Source organism: Hyperolius riggenbachi, chromosome 8 (assembly GCF_040937935.1).
Source record: "Hyperolius riggenbachi isolate aHypRig1 chromosome 8, aHypRig1.pri, whole genome shotgun sequence".
NCBI classification, from domain to species: domain Eukaryota; kingdom Metazoa; phylum Chordata; class Amphibia; order Anura; family Hyperoliidae; genus Hyperolius; species Hyperolius riggenbachi.
In genome coordinates this window covers 198,682,488-198,702,243 of record NC_090653.1, presented here as the reverse complement: position 1 = coordinate 198,702,243, position 19,756 = coordinate 198,682,488, and the positions used below count along the sequence as shown (strand labels likewise).

General features: G+C 43.5%; 1 protein-coding gene across 1 annotated transcript in view; it reads right to left on the bottom strand.

The window, feature by feature from the left end:
* Window positions 1-19,756, bottom strand: part of MPP1 (MAGUK p55 scaffold protein 1) — a 96,916-nt gene that overhangs the window by 60,943 nt on the left and 16,217 nt on the right. Inside the window, exons 3-6 of the mRNA XM_068248096.1 lie at window positions 19,135-19,213; window positions 15,409-15,494; window positions 2,059-2,127; window positions 226-416 (exon numbers count right to left, since the gene is read on the bottom strand). Of these exons, the coding sequence (XP_068104197.1) occupies window positions 226-416; window positions 2,059-2,127; window positions 15,409-15,494; window positions 19,135-19,213 (425 nt within the window). The remainder of the gene's footprint in view (window positions 1-225; window positions 417-2,058; window positions 2,128-15,408; window positions 15,495-19,134; window positions 19,214-19,756) is intronic.

The following is a 19,756-nucleotide window of genomic DNA, read 5'->3' as shown; positions in this document are numbered from 1 at the left end:
ACATCAGCGGGAGCGAGGACACGGCAACACAGGCACAGTGGTTTTTAGACTTTAAAATCTGAAATTCCAGACGAGAACCAAAAGCGGGGCCGGAGCATCGGTGAGTGGCTGCGTGGGCACAGCATGTCTGCGGGGGACCATTAGAAGCCCCGGGGAAGTTCAACTCATCCCCCCCCCTCCCCCACCATATTCCTTTAAACCTCAAAAACATTTCTATCCACTTACCACTCTTGCAGCTCAGGAGATGGTATGAGACCTGCAGTCTCTGCCCCTTCTGTTTTCCCTTGCCACCAGTTAGAGTCATCCTTGTTTATGATTTGCAAAACATCTCCTGTGCGGAACCGCAGTCCAGCCTCACGGCAAGGAATGAGAGGGTCAGTCAAAGGATCATAATCAAACAATGCTCTGACAAACATCTGTGGGAAGAGAGAAGAGGGGGGGGGGGGGGGGTGTAAGGCAAAGAACCATTACAATTAAATCTAACACGCAAGCACAACTGCATTATCTACATGTGCTTTGGGTCTACTACCATGAGATATATTACATGTAAAGGTGCCCATACACTTACTCAATTTACTGCCGATAGACAGCAGATTTGATCACCGATTGAATATGCTGTGAAATCGATACGCAAATGCTGACCGATTTCCATCAGACGATCCGCCCGTGCGGAAAATTTAGTCGATCACCAGCAGGTCGGGAGTGCGTCGATAGCGGCGTTTCAATGTCCGATGACCGACGCGAACGGCAGTATATTACCTGTTCCACCGGCGCATGTCCCCGCTGTCCCTTCTCCGCACTGGGCTCCAGCTGGCTTCACTTCCTTTTAAAAACAGTAGAGCACCCTCTACTGTTTAAACGTCCCCCGACAGAAAGTGAGGTGAAGCTGGAGCCCAGAGCGGAGAAGAGATAGCGGAGACCGGGTGACTCGCGCTGGCCGGATCAGGTAATGTATGCAGGGTACGGCTGTGTCAGCTCCACAGATTGTGATTCGCATTCATAGTGAAATCGATTCAAAATCTGTTTGCAGTGTAGGCAGCCAATAGATCCCTCTGATCAGATTCGCTCACAGAGGGATCTATCTGCTGGTCGATCTGCTGGCAATCGACCAGTGTATGGCTGCCTTAAGACAGAGCAAGTTCACACCATGACAGCTGCCCTGCATTTTACAAATCAGCATGCAGAAAGTGCACATTTATATATCTGTTGCAGTGTGTTCATTGCAGTCTGCTGCAGAAAATTCTGACTGGTATGATTTTTCTGGACAATGAGGGCGCATTCAGTGGGAAATTGTCCTGCTTTATAAAGTAATTATAATGCAGGTTAACGCACTGTAATGTTAAGCCTATGCGACATTCACAGTGCTCACGTTGTAAATGTTGCGTTATGGTAACTCACTGCTTACCTCTAAACGCAGACGTTTAAACAGATACAGAGGCATACTTTAATTGACTGTATGCTCCATTGTATCTACTGTACGCCATGGTAATGCAGCATTAATGCGAGTTACCAATTTTGTTTTTGCGTTGCAACTTTGATGCATTACAATGCAACGTCCCACTGTGAATATGCCCTCAATTTTATTGGCACTTCACTCATTCACATGGACCCTGGACTAGTACAATGCATTCATACAACATGAAACCGCTTCAGAATAGTATGAATGTAGCCCAAGTTATACCCCATAGCCATACTACACTTACCCTAAAAGCCTACTCACATAAGCCACACCATTCAAATTATGCACACTGCACTATAACAGGATTGGTGCATGCTAATGCACAGCACAGATTTCAACAAGCAGGTTCACACATTTGCACAATGGAAGGTTCAATTTTTCCAATACGCTGTCTGCTACAAGCTTTTGTATAACACACAGAAACATGCGCATGCCATACAAAAAAGGACCAGGCTATGAAAGAGCGTGTGCAAGGTCCTTTGCGATACTGCTCTTTAGAGATTAATCTCAAATTACTCTAAAGAAGAAATGCAATAGGACAAAATAAGGATGAAAAGAAACCTAGTTTACATTCTGCACAACGAGCAACAAAATTTTACCTGTAGCGGTAGTTTGCGGTTACTGTGTGAGGACAACACCTTCAGAAAAACTGTTCCTTCACTTTCTTTCTACAAAGGAAAATCAAAAAAATAAATATGTACATGGACGACTGACTAGAAAAAGTTTTTGTTTGTACTAGAGATAAATCAGTAACAACTTCAGCATTTCCTAAACCTGCCCAGAGCCCACTGAAAGAGATTTTGCTCATTCTACACTTATTACCCCACCGATGAATAATTACCTCTGACGCTATTATTGCCAACCAGAACTGGTTGCTTTGACTCAGAAAACCCATTAAAAAAAAAAAAAAAAAAAAAAAAGTGGTCTCGCTGTGCCCCTCGTAAGCCAAAGACGACAATTTGTCAGGCTGTGGCTGGCTGTAGCGCCTGCATCATTCACCTGCGACTTGCTCCTGCGCAGTAGAGCAGATCCATCTGGGATTGGCTAGTTTCCCCTGATCTGCGCCAAGAGCCGCCACTGCGCTGGAACCGGGGAAGATAGTTACATGGCCGCAGTTCAGAGCAGCCTAGAGAGACCACTGTGGGACAGAGGACGGGGAAGCCTCAATCAGATCCAGAGGCTTCCCCTCCTGAGGTAGGTACCCCCCGGGGCCCTTTTTCTCATTACAGGTTCTGAGAAAAAAAAAAAAAAAAATGCGCATGTGACATGATGAGATAGACATATACAGTATATGTAAGTATGTACACACAAACTACAAAACATAACCAGGCTGTTTTACTTGTTTATTTTGCTGTCTGAAATTGTTAATTTTTAAACATAGAAGTGACCACCTCATCGGGAATATAGTAAACATCACTGATAAAGAAATTACAGCCATAAAAGTTTTCCAAGCAGAATACAACTTCTGAGGGCAGAGAGAATATATGAACTATTGACTATCTCTCTATCTATCTATCTATCTATCTATCTATCTATCTATCTATCACACAGTTGTTTGCAAAAGTATTCTGCTCCCTTGAAGTTTTCCACATTTTGTAACATTACTGCCACAAACATGCATAAATTTTATTGGAATTCCACGTGAAAGACCAATACAAATTGGTGTACACGTGAGAAGTGGAACGAAAATCATACGCGATCCCAAACATTTTTTACAAATAAAATAACTGCAAAGTGGGGTGTGCATAATTATTCAGCCCCCTGAGTCAATACTTTGTAGAACCATCTTTTGTTGCAATTACAGCTGCCAGTCTTTTAGGGTATGTCTCTACCAGCTTTGCACATCTAGAGACTGAAATCCTTGCCCATTCTTCTTTGCAAAACAGCTCCAGCTCAGTCAGATTATATGGACGGCGTTTGTGAACAGCAGTTTTCAGATCTTGCCACAGATTCTCAATTGGACTTAGATCTGGACTTTGACTGGGTCATTCTAAACACATGGATATGTTTTAAACCATTCCATTATTGCCCTGGCTTTAGGTTTAGGGTCGTTGTCCTGCTGGAAGGTGAACCTCCGCCCCAGTCTCAAGTCTTTTGCAGACTCCAAGAGGTTTTCTTCCAACATTGCCCTGTATTTGGCTCCATCCATCTTCCCATCAACTCTGACCAGTTTCCTGTCCCTGCTGAAGAGAAGCATCCCCAGAGCATGATGCTGCCACCACCATATTTGACAGTGGGGATGGTGTGTTCAGAGTGATGTGTAGTGTTAGTTTTCTGCCCAACACATAGTGTTTTGCTATATTGGCCAAAAAGTTCCATTTTGGCACTCATCTGACCAGAGCACCTTCTTCCACAGGTTTGCTGTGTCCCTACATGGCTTGTGGCAAACTGCAAACAGGACTTCTTATGCTCTTCTGTTAACAATGGCTTTCTTCTTGCCACTCTTCCATAATTGCCACCTTTACCTTTGTGCAGTGCACGACTAAGTTGTCCTATGCACAGATTCCCCCACCTGAGCTGTAGATCTCTACAGCTCGTCCCGAGTCACCATGGGCCTCTTGACTGCATTTCTGATCAGCGCTCTCCTTGTTCGGCATGTGAGTTTAGGTGGACGGCCTTGTCTTGGTAGGTTTACAGTGTTTTACATTACTTGAACAGTGCTCCGTGGGATGTTCAAGGCTTTGGAATTTTTTTTTTTTTTTAGCCTAAGCCCGCTTTAAATTTCTCAATGAGTTTATCCCTGACCTGTCTGGTGTGTTCTTTGGACTTCATGGTGTTGTTGCTCCCAGTATTCTCTTAGGGCCCATTCACACTTGCTGATCGCAAAACGCTAGCGCTTTTGCTACAGGTTTGCTCTGTCGTTTTTTGGCAATTAACGCCCAAAAAAAACCTGGCGATTTTTTAGCAATCGCGTTTTGCGCTTCTATAGCACTAAAATGTGATCGCCGGGAAATCGCCTGAAAATGGTGCAGGCTACGTGTTTGCATTTAGGGTTTTTGGACGATTTGTGGCGATTAGCGCAAATCACCCAAATGAGAACAGGCCCATAGACGTTTATTACCCTAGCGCTTTGAAAAGTGCTAGCGTTTGAGCATTTTGCTGAAATTGCCGGCAAAACGCTCAAGTGTGAATGGGCCCTTAGACAGCCTCTGAGGCAGTCACAGAGCCGCTTTATTTGTACTGACATTAGATTACACAGGTGCACTCTAGTCATTAGCACTCATCAGGCAATGTCTATGGGCAATTGACTGCACTCAGACCAAAGGGGACTGAATAATTATGCACACCCCACTTTGCAGTTTTTTGTAAAAAAAAATGTTTGGAATCATGTATGCTTTTCGTTCCACTTCTCAGGTGTATACCACTTTTCACATTGATTCGGATTTGTGCAAGTAATGTGACAAACTTCAAGAGGACACACACACACACAATTTTTAGGGGTAGGAGAACAAATAATAAAAAAAAAAAAAAAAATGTATCCTCATCAGTTTCTTACCTTGTCACCCTGGTTTCACTTTAAAGGAAACATCAGGGGATTTAAAGAGACTGAAGCCCCCGAAAAGGACCCTTTTTTAGCCAGTCCTGGTAAGCATTAATGGGTTAGCTGAAACTCAGCTATCCCGCAGCAAAATGAGGCTTTAATCACCCCGAAATGCCCGGGGCAAATTGCAGGGCTCCTTCCTGTTGGAGGCAGAGCTTTGAGCTGCAGCTCTGCCTCCACTCGCATCTATCTCCCACAGATCTCCACCTCCTCCTGCCCCTCTCAGTCTTCTTTCACTGAGGGGGGGGGGGGGGGGGGGGGAGGCAGCAAGAAGATTGACACAAATGGAGGCACAGCTGCAGCTCAAAGCTCTGCCTCCCCTAGGGTCAGCAAAATCCACAACCAGGAAAGTTGTGGATTTCTACCACGGTATTTGGGGGTGAATAAAGCCTCGTTTTGCCGTGGGATAGCAGCGTTTCAGCTAACCCAGGGGTAGTGAACCTATGGCTCGGGAGCCAGATATGGCTCTTTTGATAGCTACATCTGGCTCACAGACAAAAGCAGTAGGGGTTGATGACTACGCTACACTGCTCTAGCAGCACAGCTTAGTGGGGCAGCACAAGTAACATTTTCAAAGTAGGCATGCTACTACTGTGGCTGGATAGTGTAATGGTTAAGGGCTCTGCCTCTGATGTAGGAGTCCTGGGTTCAAATCCTGGCTCTTCCGACTCGGTAAGCCAGCACCTATTTAGTAAGGAGTTCATTGGGCAAGTCTCCCCAACACTGCTACTGCCTACTGAGTGCGCTCTAGTGGCTGCCTCGCAAGCGCTTCGAGTCCGACAGGAGAAAGGCGCTATACAAAAAAAAAGGAATTATTATTACTAACTTACTTGCGTTCCCCCCTAAACGAACAGCTGCTCCAACTGTCCCACTCTGGATCCTGTCAGGTCCAGTGACTTTGTAGGACAAGATCCCTGCACTTTGATTGGCCCAATAGGCTGCCTGTCACTTGACAGGCAGCCTATTAGACCAAAATGCAGGAATCTCGTCCTACAAAGTGAATCAACCCAACAGTCAGCTAACTAATTGTACAAGCTGTTAGTCGGTATTTCTCCTGTCTGGCTCTCAGGGAAGTTGCTGAAACCCAAGAGAAGCTAAAGATGTGTTTGACACTTCTGCTGCGCAGCGGATCAACTGTATACACATCACAATGGCAACAGGGACATGAGCCCTCTGAGTCATTTTCGGAGGTTTCAGAGTCTAAAGAACACGATATCTACTTACCTGGGGATTCTTCCAGCCTCTGGAATGCTAGGTCCCTCGCCAAAGTTCTGCTCCAAGCAGGTCTCCCGGGGTCCCCTCTGTAGTAGCTAGAGATCTAGTGAGGTCAGCAACTACTGTGGATGGGCAAGCGTGCGGCCGCATACCTGTCAATGGGAGAGTTTTGTGCAGGTGCAGAAGCACTGAAGCTGCGCAGAACACTCCCAGAGATGGTAGTGCAATTGCTGTGCTCGCACATGCGCAGTAGCCACTGACCTCACTTTGTAACCCATCACTTTGTAACTGTAACCCATAGTAGGGGAAGCCGTGTCGGGTAGTGTGAAAATAAATAAGAGATGGTCTATTCCTTCTCTCCCTAACTGCCAAACTAATGCTGGGCAAACTCACGTGATCCTCAGTTCCTCTGGTGTGGTTATATATAAAAAAAAAAAAAAAAAAAAAAAAAAAAAACCCTGCAACACTCTGTCCCCTGCAGGCATTGAGGGAGGTAGCTGTCAGCGCAGGAACGGCAGCGCAATGAGCCGCTCTCCCCCTTCATCCGTTCGCCGCTGCTCTGCCTCCGCCGACGCGGCTGCGCAGAGAGCCGCTCCGCCTCCCCATTCATTCGCCACTGCTCTTGATGACGTGGCTGCGTACTGAGGCACTCTTTATCGCCGCTACTCTGCGGTCCTGTAAGGACATGTTTGCGCAGTGCAGCTGAGTCGGCGTTATTGCACTGACAGCTGCCTCCCCTCAATGCCTGCAGGGCAGAGAGTGTGGCGGGGGCTTTTTTACATAATCACACCAGAGGAACTGAGGAGCGCGTGAGTTTGCCCAGCATTACTGCCTGTACACACTGCTGCGCTTGCGTTGCGTTTTTAAAAACGCATGCGTTTTTAAAAACGCAAGGTCTTTTGAAAAAGAATGAAAATCGTGATGACTTGTACACACTGGTGCGATGCGTTTTTTGCCTGCGTTTTTCAGAAGTCAGTATCCCAGAAGACTCTGCAATCTCCTGATTCCTGTTGAAATGTAAACTAGAAAAAAAACAAAGGATTCTTTAGCCAATCAGCAATTACAAGAAAAACGCAAACGCACAAAAAACGCAGGCAAAAGCGCATGCGTTTTTAAAACTACAGGCACTTTAAAAACGCATGCGCTTGCGTTTTTGCCTGCGTTTTTCAGTGTGTACAAGCCCTTAGGGAGAGCAGGAATAGACCATCTCTTATTTTCACACTACCCGACACGGCTTCCCCTACTATGGGTTACAGTTACAAAGGTCTGTCAGCGTTAGCTCAGGGGACTGACGGAAACAGAACAATGACATATGGACATTTAAAGGACCATGATAGAAAAAAACAAACAAAAAACCAAACCAAAACAAAACGCACTGTGAAGCTTCTGTGTGGTTTGTATAACTACTGTGGGGGTGCTTAAAAATGATGTTTCACGATAGTAGTCCTTTAAGGGGCATTTGGAGTTTCTACTTACGGGGGGGGGGGGGGGGGGGGGATTGTAATAGGGAGCTGACTGAGTCGTATTCTTCTTCAGACAAACCTGAACATCTAATAAGATCAGTGACATATGCCTTGATGAAAGAGAGCGTGTATAAAAGTCTGCACACTTATGCAAAATATTCAGATATTCAGTAAGGCTTGGTTTACACAAATCTGTACATTTCCAGTACTTTTGCATCCGTTTTCTGACTGGGCCAGAAATGTAAACCTTATGCGTGAACACAACCATAAAAGCACATACAAAACAAACCTTAGGCTTGGTTCAGGCATAAAAAGGTGTCCAGTCAGGTTTTGAAATTTAGCATCAGTTTTGTATGCGTTTCTATGGCTGTGTTCACAAATAAAAACATAGAAATAAGTTACTTGGCTTCCCCCTACATGATACATAAGACTATGGTAGGGATCAGATTGTGAGCCCCTCTGAGGGACAGTTAAGTGACAAGACAATATACTCTGTACAGCGCTACAGAAGATTCTGGCACTATATAAATACTAAATCATAAACAGGTGTTCAGTTCCAAACCAATCAGGTAAAACTAATAGAAATCTGACAGGTCAGGACAGGAATGAGATTTTGTTGGTTTATTGAATATTTCTACTGAGCTTGTATTGATTTTACATATGCAATTGTGACTGAAGTGTGTTCTTGTTGGTTCTTTCCTAGGTTTTTCCCGATTCTCTTTCCTAATATCGCGTACATCAAAAAAGGGCGTCGGGAAAAACGGGCGCGTGGTGCAAACGATAAGCAGTATTATCGTTTATAAAAATAGTGTAGAATTTCGTTTACAAATAGTGTTTTAAGAATTTATAAATCATTGAATAATGTGTATGAAATCGGCAATTCTTAAAACGTTAATCTTCCCTGTTTCTAAAGTGAAACTTATAATTACGTTTGTTAAAAACTGTACCTATCCCTAACCCCTAGACCCCCTGGTGGTGCCTAAACCTAAGACTCCCCTGGTGGTGCCTAAACCTAACCACCCCAAAGCCCTCCCTGTACCTATCCCTAACCCCTAGACCCCCTGGTGGTGCCTAAACCCAAGACCCCCTATGGATAATAATGTTTTACAAACATTAATAAAAAATGTAAATAAAAAAAAAGTAAATCATTTTTTTGGGTGGATAATGTTTTAGAAATGGTTTACAAATAGTGATTTAGTATCTTTATAAACGTTATTCGTCACGGGCTCATTTTGTAAAGTTAAATCACCACAAGCACAGTTATAAAACCTTAAAAATTTCCGGGCGCCGTTTGTAAAACGTTAATATCCGGCGCCTTTTTTTCCTTGTTCGGCGCCCATTAAACGATATTTATAATGGGAGTGAATGGGGCGCCCTTTTTGTCCACTTGTCTCATGCGCCCAAATCTCCTGCTTCCCCTAATATCCCCTCTGACCTCCCAATTTCCTTGAACACAGTACTCAGGACTTTGTCATCTTGTAATTTTATTTTTGCATTGTTTAGTTAGTATGTGGCTTCTTCTGTAGCGTTACTATGTATTATTTGGAAGGTGATGGACTATGTAGGTCAAGTTATGTATATACTTTCATACTGTCTCTGATGTTCTTCATTGCATTTTTGTACTAACTGCATATGTACTGTTGGTCACGCGGCTGTCATTACGCTATTTTTTTACTCCTGAAATCATTAATAGAAACAGATTTAACAAGAGTAACTACTTCTTGATTTAATTAAATATGCAACCTGGTGTAGGTCTCTGCCAATTTAAGGCTGCTTTCACTGTGGGACGTTACAGGCGCACGTTAGAGCAGCCTGTAACACAGCCCAACTCACAGTAATGAAAACTGAATGGGCTGTTCAGTGCCCACGTTTCGTTACACTGTAACGCTGCACGTTTAATCAAAGTGCAGCATGCTGTGCGCCGCGTTAGACTGTGTGCACATGCTCAGTAATGCATTTTATTTTTGCAGGAGGAGGAGGGGAGAGTCCGCTAGGATGCTTAGCCACATGGCTAATATTCACTGCACTGCAGTGCTTTCTTCCTGGAGCGGCCGCTGATTAGCTGTCGGGACCACGTGATGCGGAGTGTTCCGATCACGTGGTCCCCGCAGAGTATCAAAGCCACACAATGCGGCTCACTCTGGCGTCCTCCTCCAACACCACCAGGCGTTGCGTTAGGGGTACGCTTTGCAACCTTAACGTCCCCTAAAACGCAACGTCCTGATGGGAAAGAGGCCTAACAAAAAAAAAACAAAAAAAAAAAAAAAAAAGAGCTTTCCATTAAAGAAATTGGGTGCCTGGTTTACAGGCCCATTCCTGGTTTAGGAAATACTCAGTCAAGCGTTAGTCAAACCTGTCCTATGACACGCTCTAAAAATGTATTTTTGCCTGAATCCTGTTGCAACCACCTTATCCATTCACCCTGCTCCCATTTCTTCTTCAGTCATAGTGGATGGCTGTGAAGAATTTCAAGTGGAGGAAATTAAATTCCAGAAAAGGTAGCAGGGTGACTAATATTTGCTTGGAAAGGTTTTTAACACGGAAAAAAAAATCCTGGGACTATGCATCCATGCAATGACCTTTCCATCAGGCTTATTAAAACCTTTCACAAAGCCCATTTAAGTAAGCCAATTCTCAGGGGTATTCAGAAGGTTCCCATGATGGGTTGGCATCTTCTGCACATGCAGGGCTGGGAGTTCCTCCAGCCTCAGGTGGTTTGTGCGCTGCCTTGCCATCCTTCCCCATTGTCCCGTGGTAGCCCCCGGGATTTTCTTTAGTCGGTTCTTCTGCACATGCAGGACCCAGCTGCTTGCATGTGGTCGGCGTGCGCAGAAGAACACGACTAACGAAAATACTGGAGGCTACCACAGGACGACAGAGAGGACAGTAAGGGAGCCACAGACCACATGGGGCTGGAGGGAGCCCCAGGCAAGTATGAATACAGCAGTATGTACTGTCTCAGGTACACTTTAAATTTTAACTAGGGGGGGAGATCTAGGGGGAAGTTGCATAGTTATTTGGGTTGAGAAAACAAACAAACAAATAAATAAATGTCCATCGACTTCAAAAAGAAAATAAAAAGTACAACACTAGCATGCACCCTCACATATCCCTGTTGATCCAGGAGAAGTCAAAAATCCCCTTACAAGGCATGGTCCAATTAGCCCCAAAAGGAAGTAAAAAAAAAAAAAAAAAAAAAAAAAAAAAAAAAAAAAAAAAAAAATCCTTCCCGACTTCAGATGACAATCAGATGAAATCTCTGGATCAACACCACCGGGAATTACTTATTAAATTACAGCAATGGATGTCTTTCAACGCAAGGAAAGCATCTGAGCCCCCCTGAAAAACAGATCTAGTATTTGCCATAACTACTTCCTGTGGCAATACCTTGCGCAGTGAAGAGTCACAAACCTACAGTGATATGAAAAACTATTTGCCCCCTTCCTGATTTCTTATTCTTTTGCATGTTTGTCACACTTAAATGTTTCTGCTCATCAAAAACCGTTAACTATAAGTCAAAGATAACATAATTGAACACAAAATGCAGTTTTAAATGATGGTTTTTATTATTTAGTGAGGAAAAATAAATAAATAAAAAACCCTACATGGCCCTGTGTGAAAAAGAAATTGCCCCCTGAACCTAATAACTGGTTGGGACACCCTTAGCAGCAATCAACCGTTTGCGATAACTTGCGACGAGTCTTTTATAGCGCTCTGGAGGAATTTTGGCCCACTCATCTTTGCAGGATTGTTGTAATTCAGCTTTGAGGGTTTTCTAGCATGAACCACCTCTTTAAGGTCATGCCACAACATCTCAATAGGATTCAGGTCAGGACTTTGACTAGGCCATTCCAAAGTCTTCATTTGTTTTTTCTTCAGCCATTCAGAGATGGATTTGCTGGTGTGTTTGGGGTCATTGTCCTGCTGCAGCACCCAAGATCGCTTCAGCTTGAGTTGACGAACAGATGGCCGGACATTCTCCTTCAAGATTTTTTGGTAGACAGTAGAATTCATGGTTCCATCTATCACAGCAAGCCTTCTGAGGCCTGCAGTTCTTGAGATGTTGTCCTGGGGTCTTTTGTGACCTCTCGGATGAGTTTTCTCTGCGCTCTTGGGGTAATTTTGGTCGGCCGGCCACTCCTGGGAAGGTTCATCACTGTTCCATGTTTTTGCCATTTGTGGATAATGGCTCTCACTGTGGTTTGCTGGAGTCCCAAAGCTTTAGAAATGGCTTTATAACCTTTACCAGACTGATAGATCTCAATTACAGTACTTTGTTCTCACTTGTTCCTGAATTTCTTTGGATCTTGGCATGAGGTATAGCTTCTGAGGTGCTTTTGGTCTACTTCTCTGTGTCAGATAGCTCCTACTTAAGTGATTTCTTGATTGAAACAGGTGTGGCAGTAATCAGGCCTGGGGGTGACTACAGAGATTGAACTCAGGTGTGATAAACCACAGTTAAGTTATTTTTTAACAAGGGGGGGGGGGGGGGCAATCACTTTTTCACACAGGGCCAGAGCGCTATAAAAGACTTGTTGCAAGTTATCGCAAATGCTTGATTGCTGCTAAGGGTGGCCCAACCAGTTATTAGGTTCAGGGGGCATGAAAGTTGGCTGCATGAAAGCCCACTAGATTGTGGGCTTTCAAACAAAAAAAAAAAAAAAAACAGTAAATTGTGGCAATCACAAACTTTTTTTTAAATGAAAGTGAATGGGGGCGATTTTTTAACAAGCGCTCACAAAAAAGGTTATAATACAATATAATACCATAACATTTGTAAAGCGCTTTTCTCCCATAGGACTCAAAGCGCATAGCTGTGTCTCAGATTAATACAGGGTTGCAGGCTGGGTTGTGTTACAGAGGAGATAGTCAGATGTTCATGAATGCCAGACTGAAGAGGTAGGTTTTCAGTTTAGACTTAAATGCTTCCAGGGATGGAGCTGTCCTGATTGGGTGTGGCAGGGAGTTCCAAAGTGTAGGGGCAGCATGACAAAAGGCTCTGTCTCCAAAGGTTTTGAGGTGGACTCTGGGGGTGACCAAGGTGTTACGTCCTTTTGATCTAAGATTGTGGGGGGTGTGATGTAGTTGCAACAAGTCCTTCAGGTATCCAGGGCCCAGATTGTGCAAGGATTTGAATGTCAGTAAGCCAATCTTAAACAGAATTCTCCATTTTATCAGTAGCCAGTGGAGTGAGCTCAGGGTTGGTGTTATGTGGCAATGGCGGGGTTGGCTCGTTAACAGCCTTGCGGCGGCATTCTGTACTAATTGCAGGCGGCGTAAGTCTTATGCAGGCCTGTGTAGAGGACGTTGCAGTAGTCTAACCTTGATGTGACGAAGGCATGAACTAGGGTTTGGAAGATCCTCTGAAGGAATTAGGTAATTAATCCTTGCAATATTCCTTAGGTGAAAGAAGGAATGTTTCACAACAGCTGAGATTTGATTCCTGAAGCTTAATTTCCCATCAATCAGTACTCCCAGGCTGCGCACACAGTCTGAGTTGTTCAGGTCTGAGCTCCCTATCCTTAGCGGTGTTGGTTGAGACTGGGGCTGCTTTGCTGTTGAGCCCTGGCCCTCGATAACAAGAACCTCAGTTTTGTCAGCATTAAGTTTTAGCCAATTATTATTCATCCACTCCTGAAGCTCAGCTAAGCAAGCGTTTATTTGTGGAGTAGGGTCTGTGACGTGAGGTTTGAATGACAAATATAGCTGGGTGTCATCAGCATAGCAATGATATGTCAGGCCATGTTTTTGTATGATTTCTCCAAGTGGCAGCATGTATATGGTGAACAGTAAAGGGGATAATATTGCGCCCTGAGGTACACCGTATTTTAGTGGTACAGGGTTGGAGAGGAAGGGCCCTAAGGCTACCCTTTGTGTTCTGTCAGCCAGGAAGGAGTTGAACCACCGGAGAACAATGCCATCTATGCCACAGTACTCTTGTAGCCTGTTGAGCAAGATTTCATGATCGACTGTCAAAAGCCGCTGAGAGGTCGAGCAAAATCAGGATGGAACATTGACCCTTATCTCTTGCAATGAGCAGATCATTGCAAATCTGGGTGAGGGCTGTTTCACAGCTGTGATATTTCCTGAAGCCAGATTGAAGAGGGTCAAGGATGTTGTTTCTGGAGAGCCTGGCTTCAAGTTGGAGGTAGACAGCCTTTTCAATAACTTTTCCCAGAAAGGGGAGGTTTGAGACAGGTCTGTAGCTGTTTAGAGCATCTGGGTCTAAGGATGGTTTCTTGAGTAGAGGCCTGACGATTGCTTCTTTCAGAGTAGAGGGAAACCACCCTTCTTGTAAGGAGCCGTTGAATATTTTGTGGAATGCCGGTGTAAATAGTTCAGGGCATTTCAACATGAACTTAGTGGGGCCAGGGTCCAGATCGCAGGTAGTCTGGCGAAGGTTTGAGAGGATATCCAAGATGTCTTTTCCAGTGATTACCTTAAAATCAGACCATGGTGGTAGGCTATTTTTGCACCTGTTATATGGCTCTGCATGGGTTTCTGGGGCTGTGAATTGAATGGCAGATCGTATGGAGGAGACTGTGAGAAGAAGTGGGCAAATTTCTTGCACAGTTCCTGTGAAGGTCTGATGCTGGATTTCCTGCAAGATGGATTGCAGAGACTGTCAACCGTGCGGAAGAGTTGGGCAGGTCTGTTGGCTGCATTTGCAATTTCGTGAGACAGGAATAAGGACTTTTTGTTAATCATCGTTTGATATTTTTTCAGGTGAGCAATTAGGGAAAGTTTGTCCTCAGGAGACTGATGTTTGCGCCACCTTCGTTCCAGTCTGCGTCCCCGTTTCTTTAGTTCCTTTATAGAGTTGTCAAACCAGTGAGCGTGATGTAATGGTGCGGAACGTTTAATCTTTAAGGGAGCTATGGCGTCAAAAGCGGCTGAGACATCGTGGTTATATTTAAGGACCATGGATTCAAGGCCTAAGTTGTGATCTGTCACTCCACCTAGATTAAGGCTGTTCTGAAGGTGTTGGGGTGTCAAACCTTTCAAGGAACGATATTTTATTAGTTCTTTCACTTGGTGTTTTGTAGCCGGAGATGTAAAGGAGAAGTGGACAGTGTGGTGGTCTGACCAAACTACTGGATCAATTTCCGCATTGGATATTAGGAGTTCTGAATGGAAAATGAGGTCCAAAGTGTGTCCTTTTTTGTGGGTCGGGAGGTTGACGGCTTGAGAGAAGCCCAGTTCATTCATGGAGAGAAGTAGCTTAGTTCCAAATTGGGAAGAGTGTGTATCGACCCGTGCGTTAAAGTCTCCCAGAATTATCCACCTAGGGTGTTTCAGTGTTATGCAAGATACAAGTTCTGCTATTTCCTTGAGAAAAGCTGAGCCAGCGTCAGGGGGGTCGGTAGACAAGCAGTAGGTTTATTTTTTTCCAGCTGAGAGCTGGGCTGCCAGACATTCAAAAGAGTGGGTGTGGGCTACAGCAAGGGGTTTAATATTCAAACTGGATTTGAAGCACAGAGCTAATCCTCCTCCCTTGCGGTTTTGCCTATAGTGTTATAGTGTGGATCCGGACGAAGTAAGCCTCTTGGCTCAGTTACATACTGCATAAAATTTGCTCAAGACTAGGAACACACTAGGCAGAAATGCTAGCATTTTTTTTGCCACTAAAGAAAGTATAGTCGGATTTACATATCATTGACCATTGCCACTAATAATGTGTTCAACCGAGTCCAAAGCAAATCTGTATACAGACCACGCCATTTCCTTACCAATGCACTTTGAAGTTGATCCACACTTTGATTTTGAACACTCTTGCCATTGATTTCAAGGATTTCATCTCCAACATGTATCGACCCTGAAATAAAGAGATGCTAAAATGCACAGAGAAACAAAATCAAAGCTGAATATTCATTAAGAGAAGCTCTAAGAACAAAAATTTTAAAAAAAAGCTAATTTCAATCTGCATTACCCACATGAAACATTGGGAGCAAAACCATAGCAGGGCAATGACAACAAGGCAAATGAAAAGGCCAATTTCTAGAAAGGATAACTATGTAAAGAGTTTAGTGAAAAGAGATTAAATTTTAATTTAAAATTAAGTCTGTGTGCCACTTTTGCACAACAGGTCAATCCATCAACCAAAGCAGCAGAACTTTCAGTTCTTTTTTGGTCAATGAGCAGCCAAATTGACAGTGAGCAGCTATGGTGCAGTGTGTTTGCATGTTGAAATGTTTAATGATATTTTCCATTTAGTCACACCCCCTTTAGCATACTCCAATTTACCTACCGTAATCCAAGTGTCCCTAACAGATGTCCCTATGGCAGACTCTTTATATCCCACCCAAACACCAACAGTTAAGTAGGGTTCAGACATCATAGGAATCTTGACACGCTCAAGCTTTGTAATTGGCTGCTAGGCCCATTCTAAAAAAGTACAAACGTCCTACGGAAATATCACTATAAATACTCATTGTAAGACTCTTAAAGTGTACCAGAGCTGGTATAAAGCAAATGTTTTATACATACCTGGGGCTTCCTCCAGCCCCATACACATGAATTGCTCCCACGCCGCTATCATCAGCCTTCCCCGCAGCTTTGGTACAGGGTGCAGTCACTTAAGTCAGTCAGAGCCAGTCTGATGCAGGCGTAGTGCGCTGTTTGCATATCTCTCCAGCAGCTGCTGGAGAGATACATTAGAGGGCGCACTTCTACTGCGTAGACTGGCCACAACTGGCTGAAGTGATGGGACCGGTATCGGAGCTGCCGGAAGACGGAGGACGGCAGCGACCCGTGCATTTGGGGCTGGAGGAAGCCCCAAGTATGTATAAAACATTTGCTTTATACCAGCTCTGGTTCCACAGAGGTCTGAACATCTGACCTGCAGATTTGTTCAGATCAGTAACCGACAGCACTGACGCTCTTGGTTCAACAGTAAAATTCCTTAACTATTTATAGCAGTAGGGTATTGTACCGTGTTAGCCATCAGTAAAAGCAAGAAGTTTTAAATCAGGATGATACCATTTATTGGTTAACTAAAAATGAATAAAAATAAGCAAGCTTTTGGCCTTGCAGCCTTCGTCGGGCTTATATCCTGTTAGTTTGCAGGCTAGTGGTACAGACAGCTTATATACATGCAACATCAAAAGGGAAAACATATTTTTCTTCAAGCATAAATACATGTCATTAGGATGCCTTAAATCAAACAGACCATCTAAAATGGGGTTAGAGGTTGTTAGCTAAGCTAAGGATCCTGGTTTACGCCATGCTCACAGACCTGGGATTAGGATTAAACCCAGAGGTATCGTAAATTCTTAGTTCACAAGTTCAACTAGAATGGCTGAGAGAGAGTTCAAATATCATCCGCCTCATACCAATATAAAAAGTTGTTGTCCTTATTCAAACCGTTCTGCACAGCTTTGAACCAAATTTATAAATTTTGTTTGTGCTATTAAATCGATCGTTTGACGTTTTGAAGCCACCCTCTGGGCAGTGACACGAAGATCATCCATGCTGTGTCCGTTGGACAGAAAGTGTGTAGCAACTGGGAGTCTAGATTTGGCATCATTAGTGTGCCTGTGTCCATTCATACGTTTGCGCAGAGTTTGTCCAGTTTCTCCCACGTACAGAACATTGGAGCATTTAGCACACATGATCAGATATACCAGATTGGTGGAACCACAGAAAATGTACCTTGTACTCTGTACTCCTGTTGTGAACCTGGTATCGTTACCCTGTCAGTGGAGTAAATGTGTCTGCAGGTCCCACATATTTTCAACAAAAAAACGGAACATCACCCTGCCGGACTGAGAACGATATTCCCTAAACTTCCACTCGTCATATCGGCAACCACACAATCTAAAACAGATGATTGTCAGGAGTTCTTTAAATAGGTCTCAACAAAAAACGGAACATCACCCTGCCGACAAAAAAATATGGGACCTGCAGACACATTTACTCCACTGACAGGGTAACGATACCAGGTTCACAACAGGAGTACAGCGTACAAGGTACATTTTCCTGTGGTTCCACCAATCTGGTATATCTGATCATGTGTGCTAAATGCCCCAATGTTCTGTACGTGGGAGAAGCTGGACAAACTCTGCGCAAACGTATGAATGGACACAGGCACACTATTAATACCAAATCTAGACTCCCAGTCGCTACACACTTCTCGGTCCAACGGACACAGCATGGATGATTTTCGTGTCACTGCCCTGAAGGGTGGCTTCAAAACGTTAAATGATCGATTAATAGCACAAACAAAATTTATAAATTGGTTCAAAGCTGTGCAGAACGGTTTGAATAAGGACAACAACTTTTTATATTGGTATGAGGCGGATGATATTTGAACTCTCTCAGCCATTCTAGTTGAACTTGTGAACTAAGAATTTACAATACCTCTTGGTCAATCCTAATCCCAGTTCTGTGAGCATGGAGTATACAAGGATCCTTATTTTAGCTAACAACCTCTAATCCCATTTAGATGGTCTGTTTGAATTAAGGCATCCTAATGACATGTATTTATGCTTGAAAAAAAAAAAAAAAAAATCTGTTTTCCCTTTTGATGTTGCATGTCTAAAGCTGTCTGTACCACCAGCCTGCAAACTAACAGGATATAAGCCTGACGAAGGCTGCAAGGCCGAAAGCTTGCTTATTTTTATTCATTTTTAGTTAGCCAATAAATGGTATCATCCTGATTTAAAACTTCTTGCTACAAGTATTTATAGGAAACCAATATATAGCTTTTTTTCAGTGCAGATTTCTGTTGGTGTGCATTTGTACTCTAGCCAGACTTTAAACAGCAACTGACAAAATAATATTTTTATTTAATCAGTACTTATCCTTGGAAAATACAAAATGTTAAAAAGGTAAAATGTGAAAGGTTTTGGAATGTATTCCATTCTTCACCATGGTGAAGGTCACATGAGAAATGCCAAGGCACTGGTGACATGGGTACTGGCAAAGGGAATGAGCAGTGTACAGGCAGTGCCTGTTGTGTCAGAATATTAGTCTTTAAATCTACTGGTCCATTCCTAATACCCAGACAATGTATTCAGGTCACTAAACTTCAGAAAGCTGAAAAACTGCATGACTATCAGACTGGAATTCATAGATTTAAAGGGTTAACTAATGAAATGGATATGGAGGCTGCCATATTTATTTCCTTTTAAACAATACCAGTTGCCTGGCTGTCCTGCTGATCCTCTTCCTCTAATACTTTTAGCCATAGACCCTGAACAAACATGCAACATATCAGGTGTTTGACATTGTCAGATCTGACCAGATTAGTTGCATGCTTGTTTCTGGTGTTATTCACACACTACTGCAGCCAAATAGACCAGCAGGGCTGCCAGGAAATTGTTATAAAGGAAAATGAATAGGTCAGCATCCATATTATTCACCGAATGCAGCAATGCTTGATGAATTGACGCCCACAAACTTTATATTTACGGACTCACAGCTAGTTCATGCTTGCGAACACGTAGAGCACTCACCTTGTCTGTGGATCAGACCTCCATGCAAGATCCGTGCGATGGAACACTTCTGCTGCGAATTTAACTTCAAAGTGATACCCTAAAAGCAAAAAAGGATTAAAAGCTTTTCAGTAAGGTAAAAACACCAAAATTACTTATAGTAGCGTCTTGCCCAGGAGTCAGAAGAAGGACAGCACCCGAGACTTGTCTCTTGCCCCAAAACACTGGAAGCTACATTAGAATAGATTTACATATGCACAAGTTAGGCAGCATATAATCACAGTAGCAAGAGTAACCCCTCAGTAATATAAAAAAAAAGGTACAACACATCGAGTGATGCTTCACAAAACGTATTCATTTACAAAAGGCTGAGTAGTAAGAGTGCTTTATACAGTACAGTATTCATTATAAACGGTCGGAGCTTTAGCAAACATTTGTCTAGTGATCTTTTTCCTACTCTGAATGAGTGTCTCAGACAGTCAGCTAGAAAAGTATTTTCTCTTTAAGATCTCCCACTCAGGTTCCAGATGAAGAAACCTGGGGTCTGGATGAATTACTGGAACCTGCTGTAGAGGGTACGGACGAGGAATCAAATTTAGGGGTGGACATACTTTAGTTTTTTTAAACTCGTTTTATTGAAAAA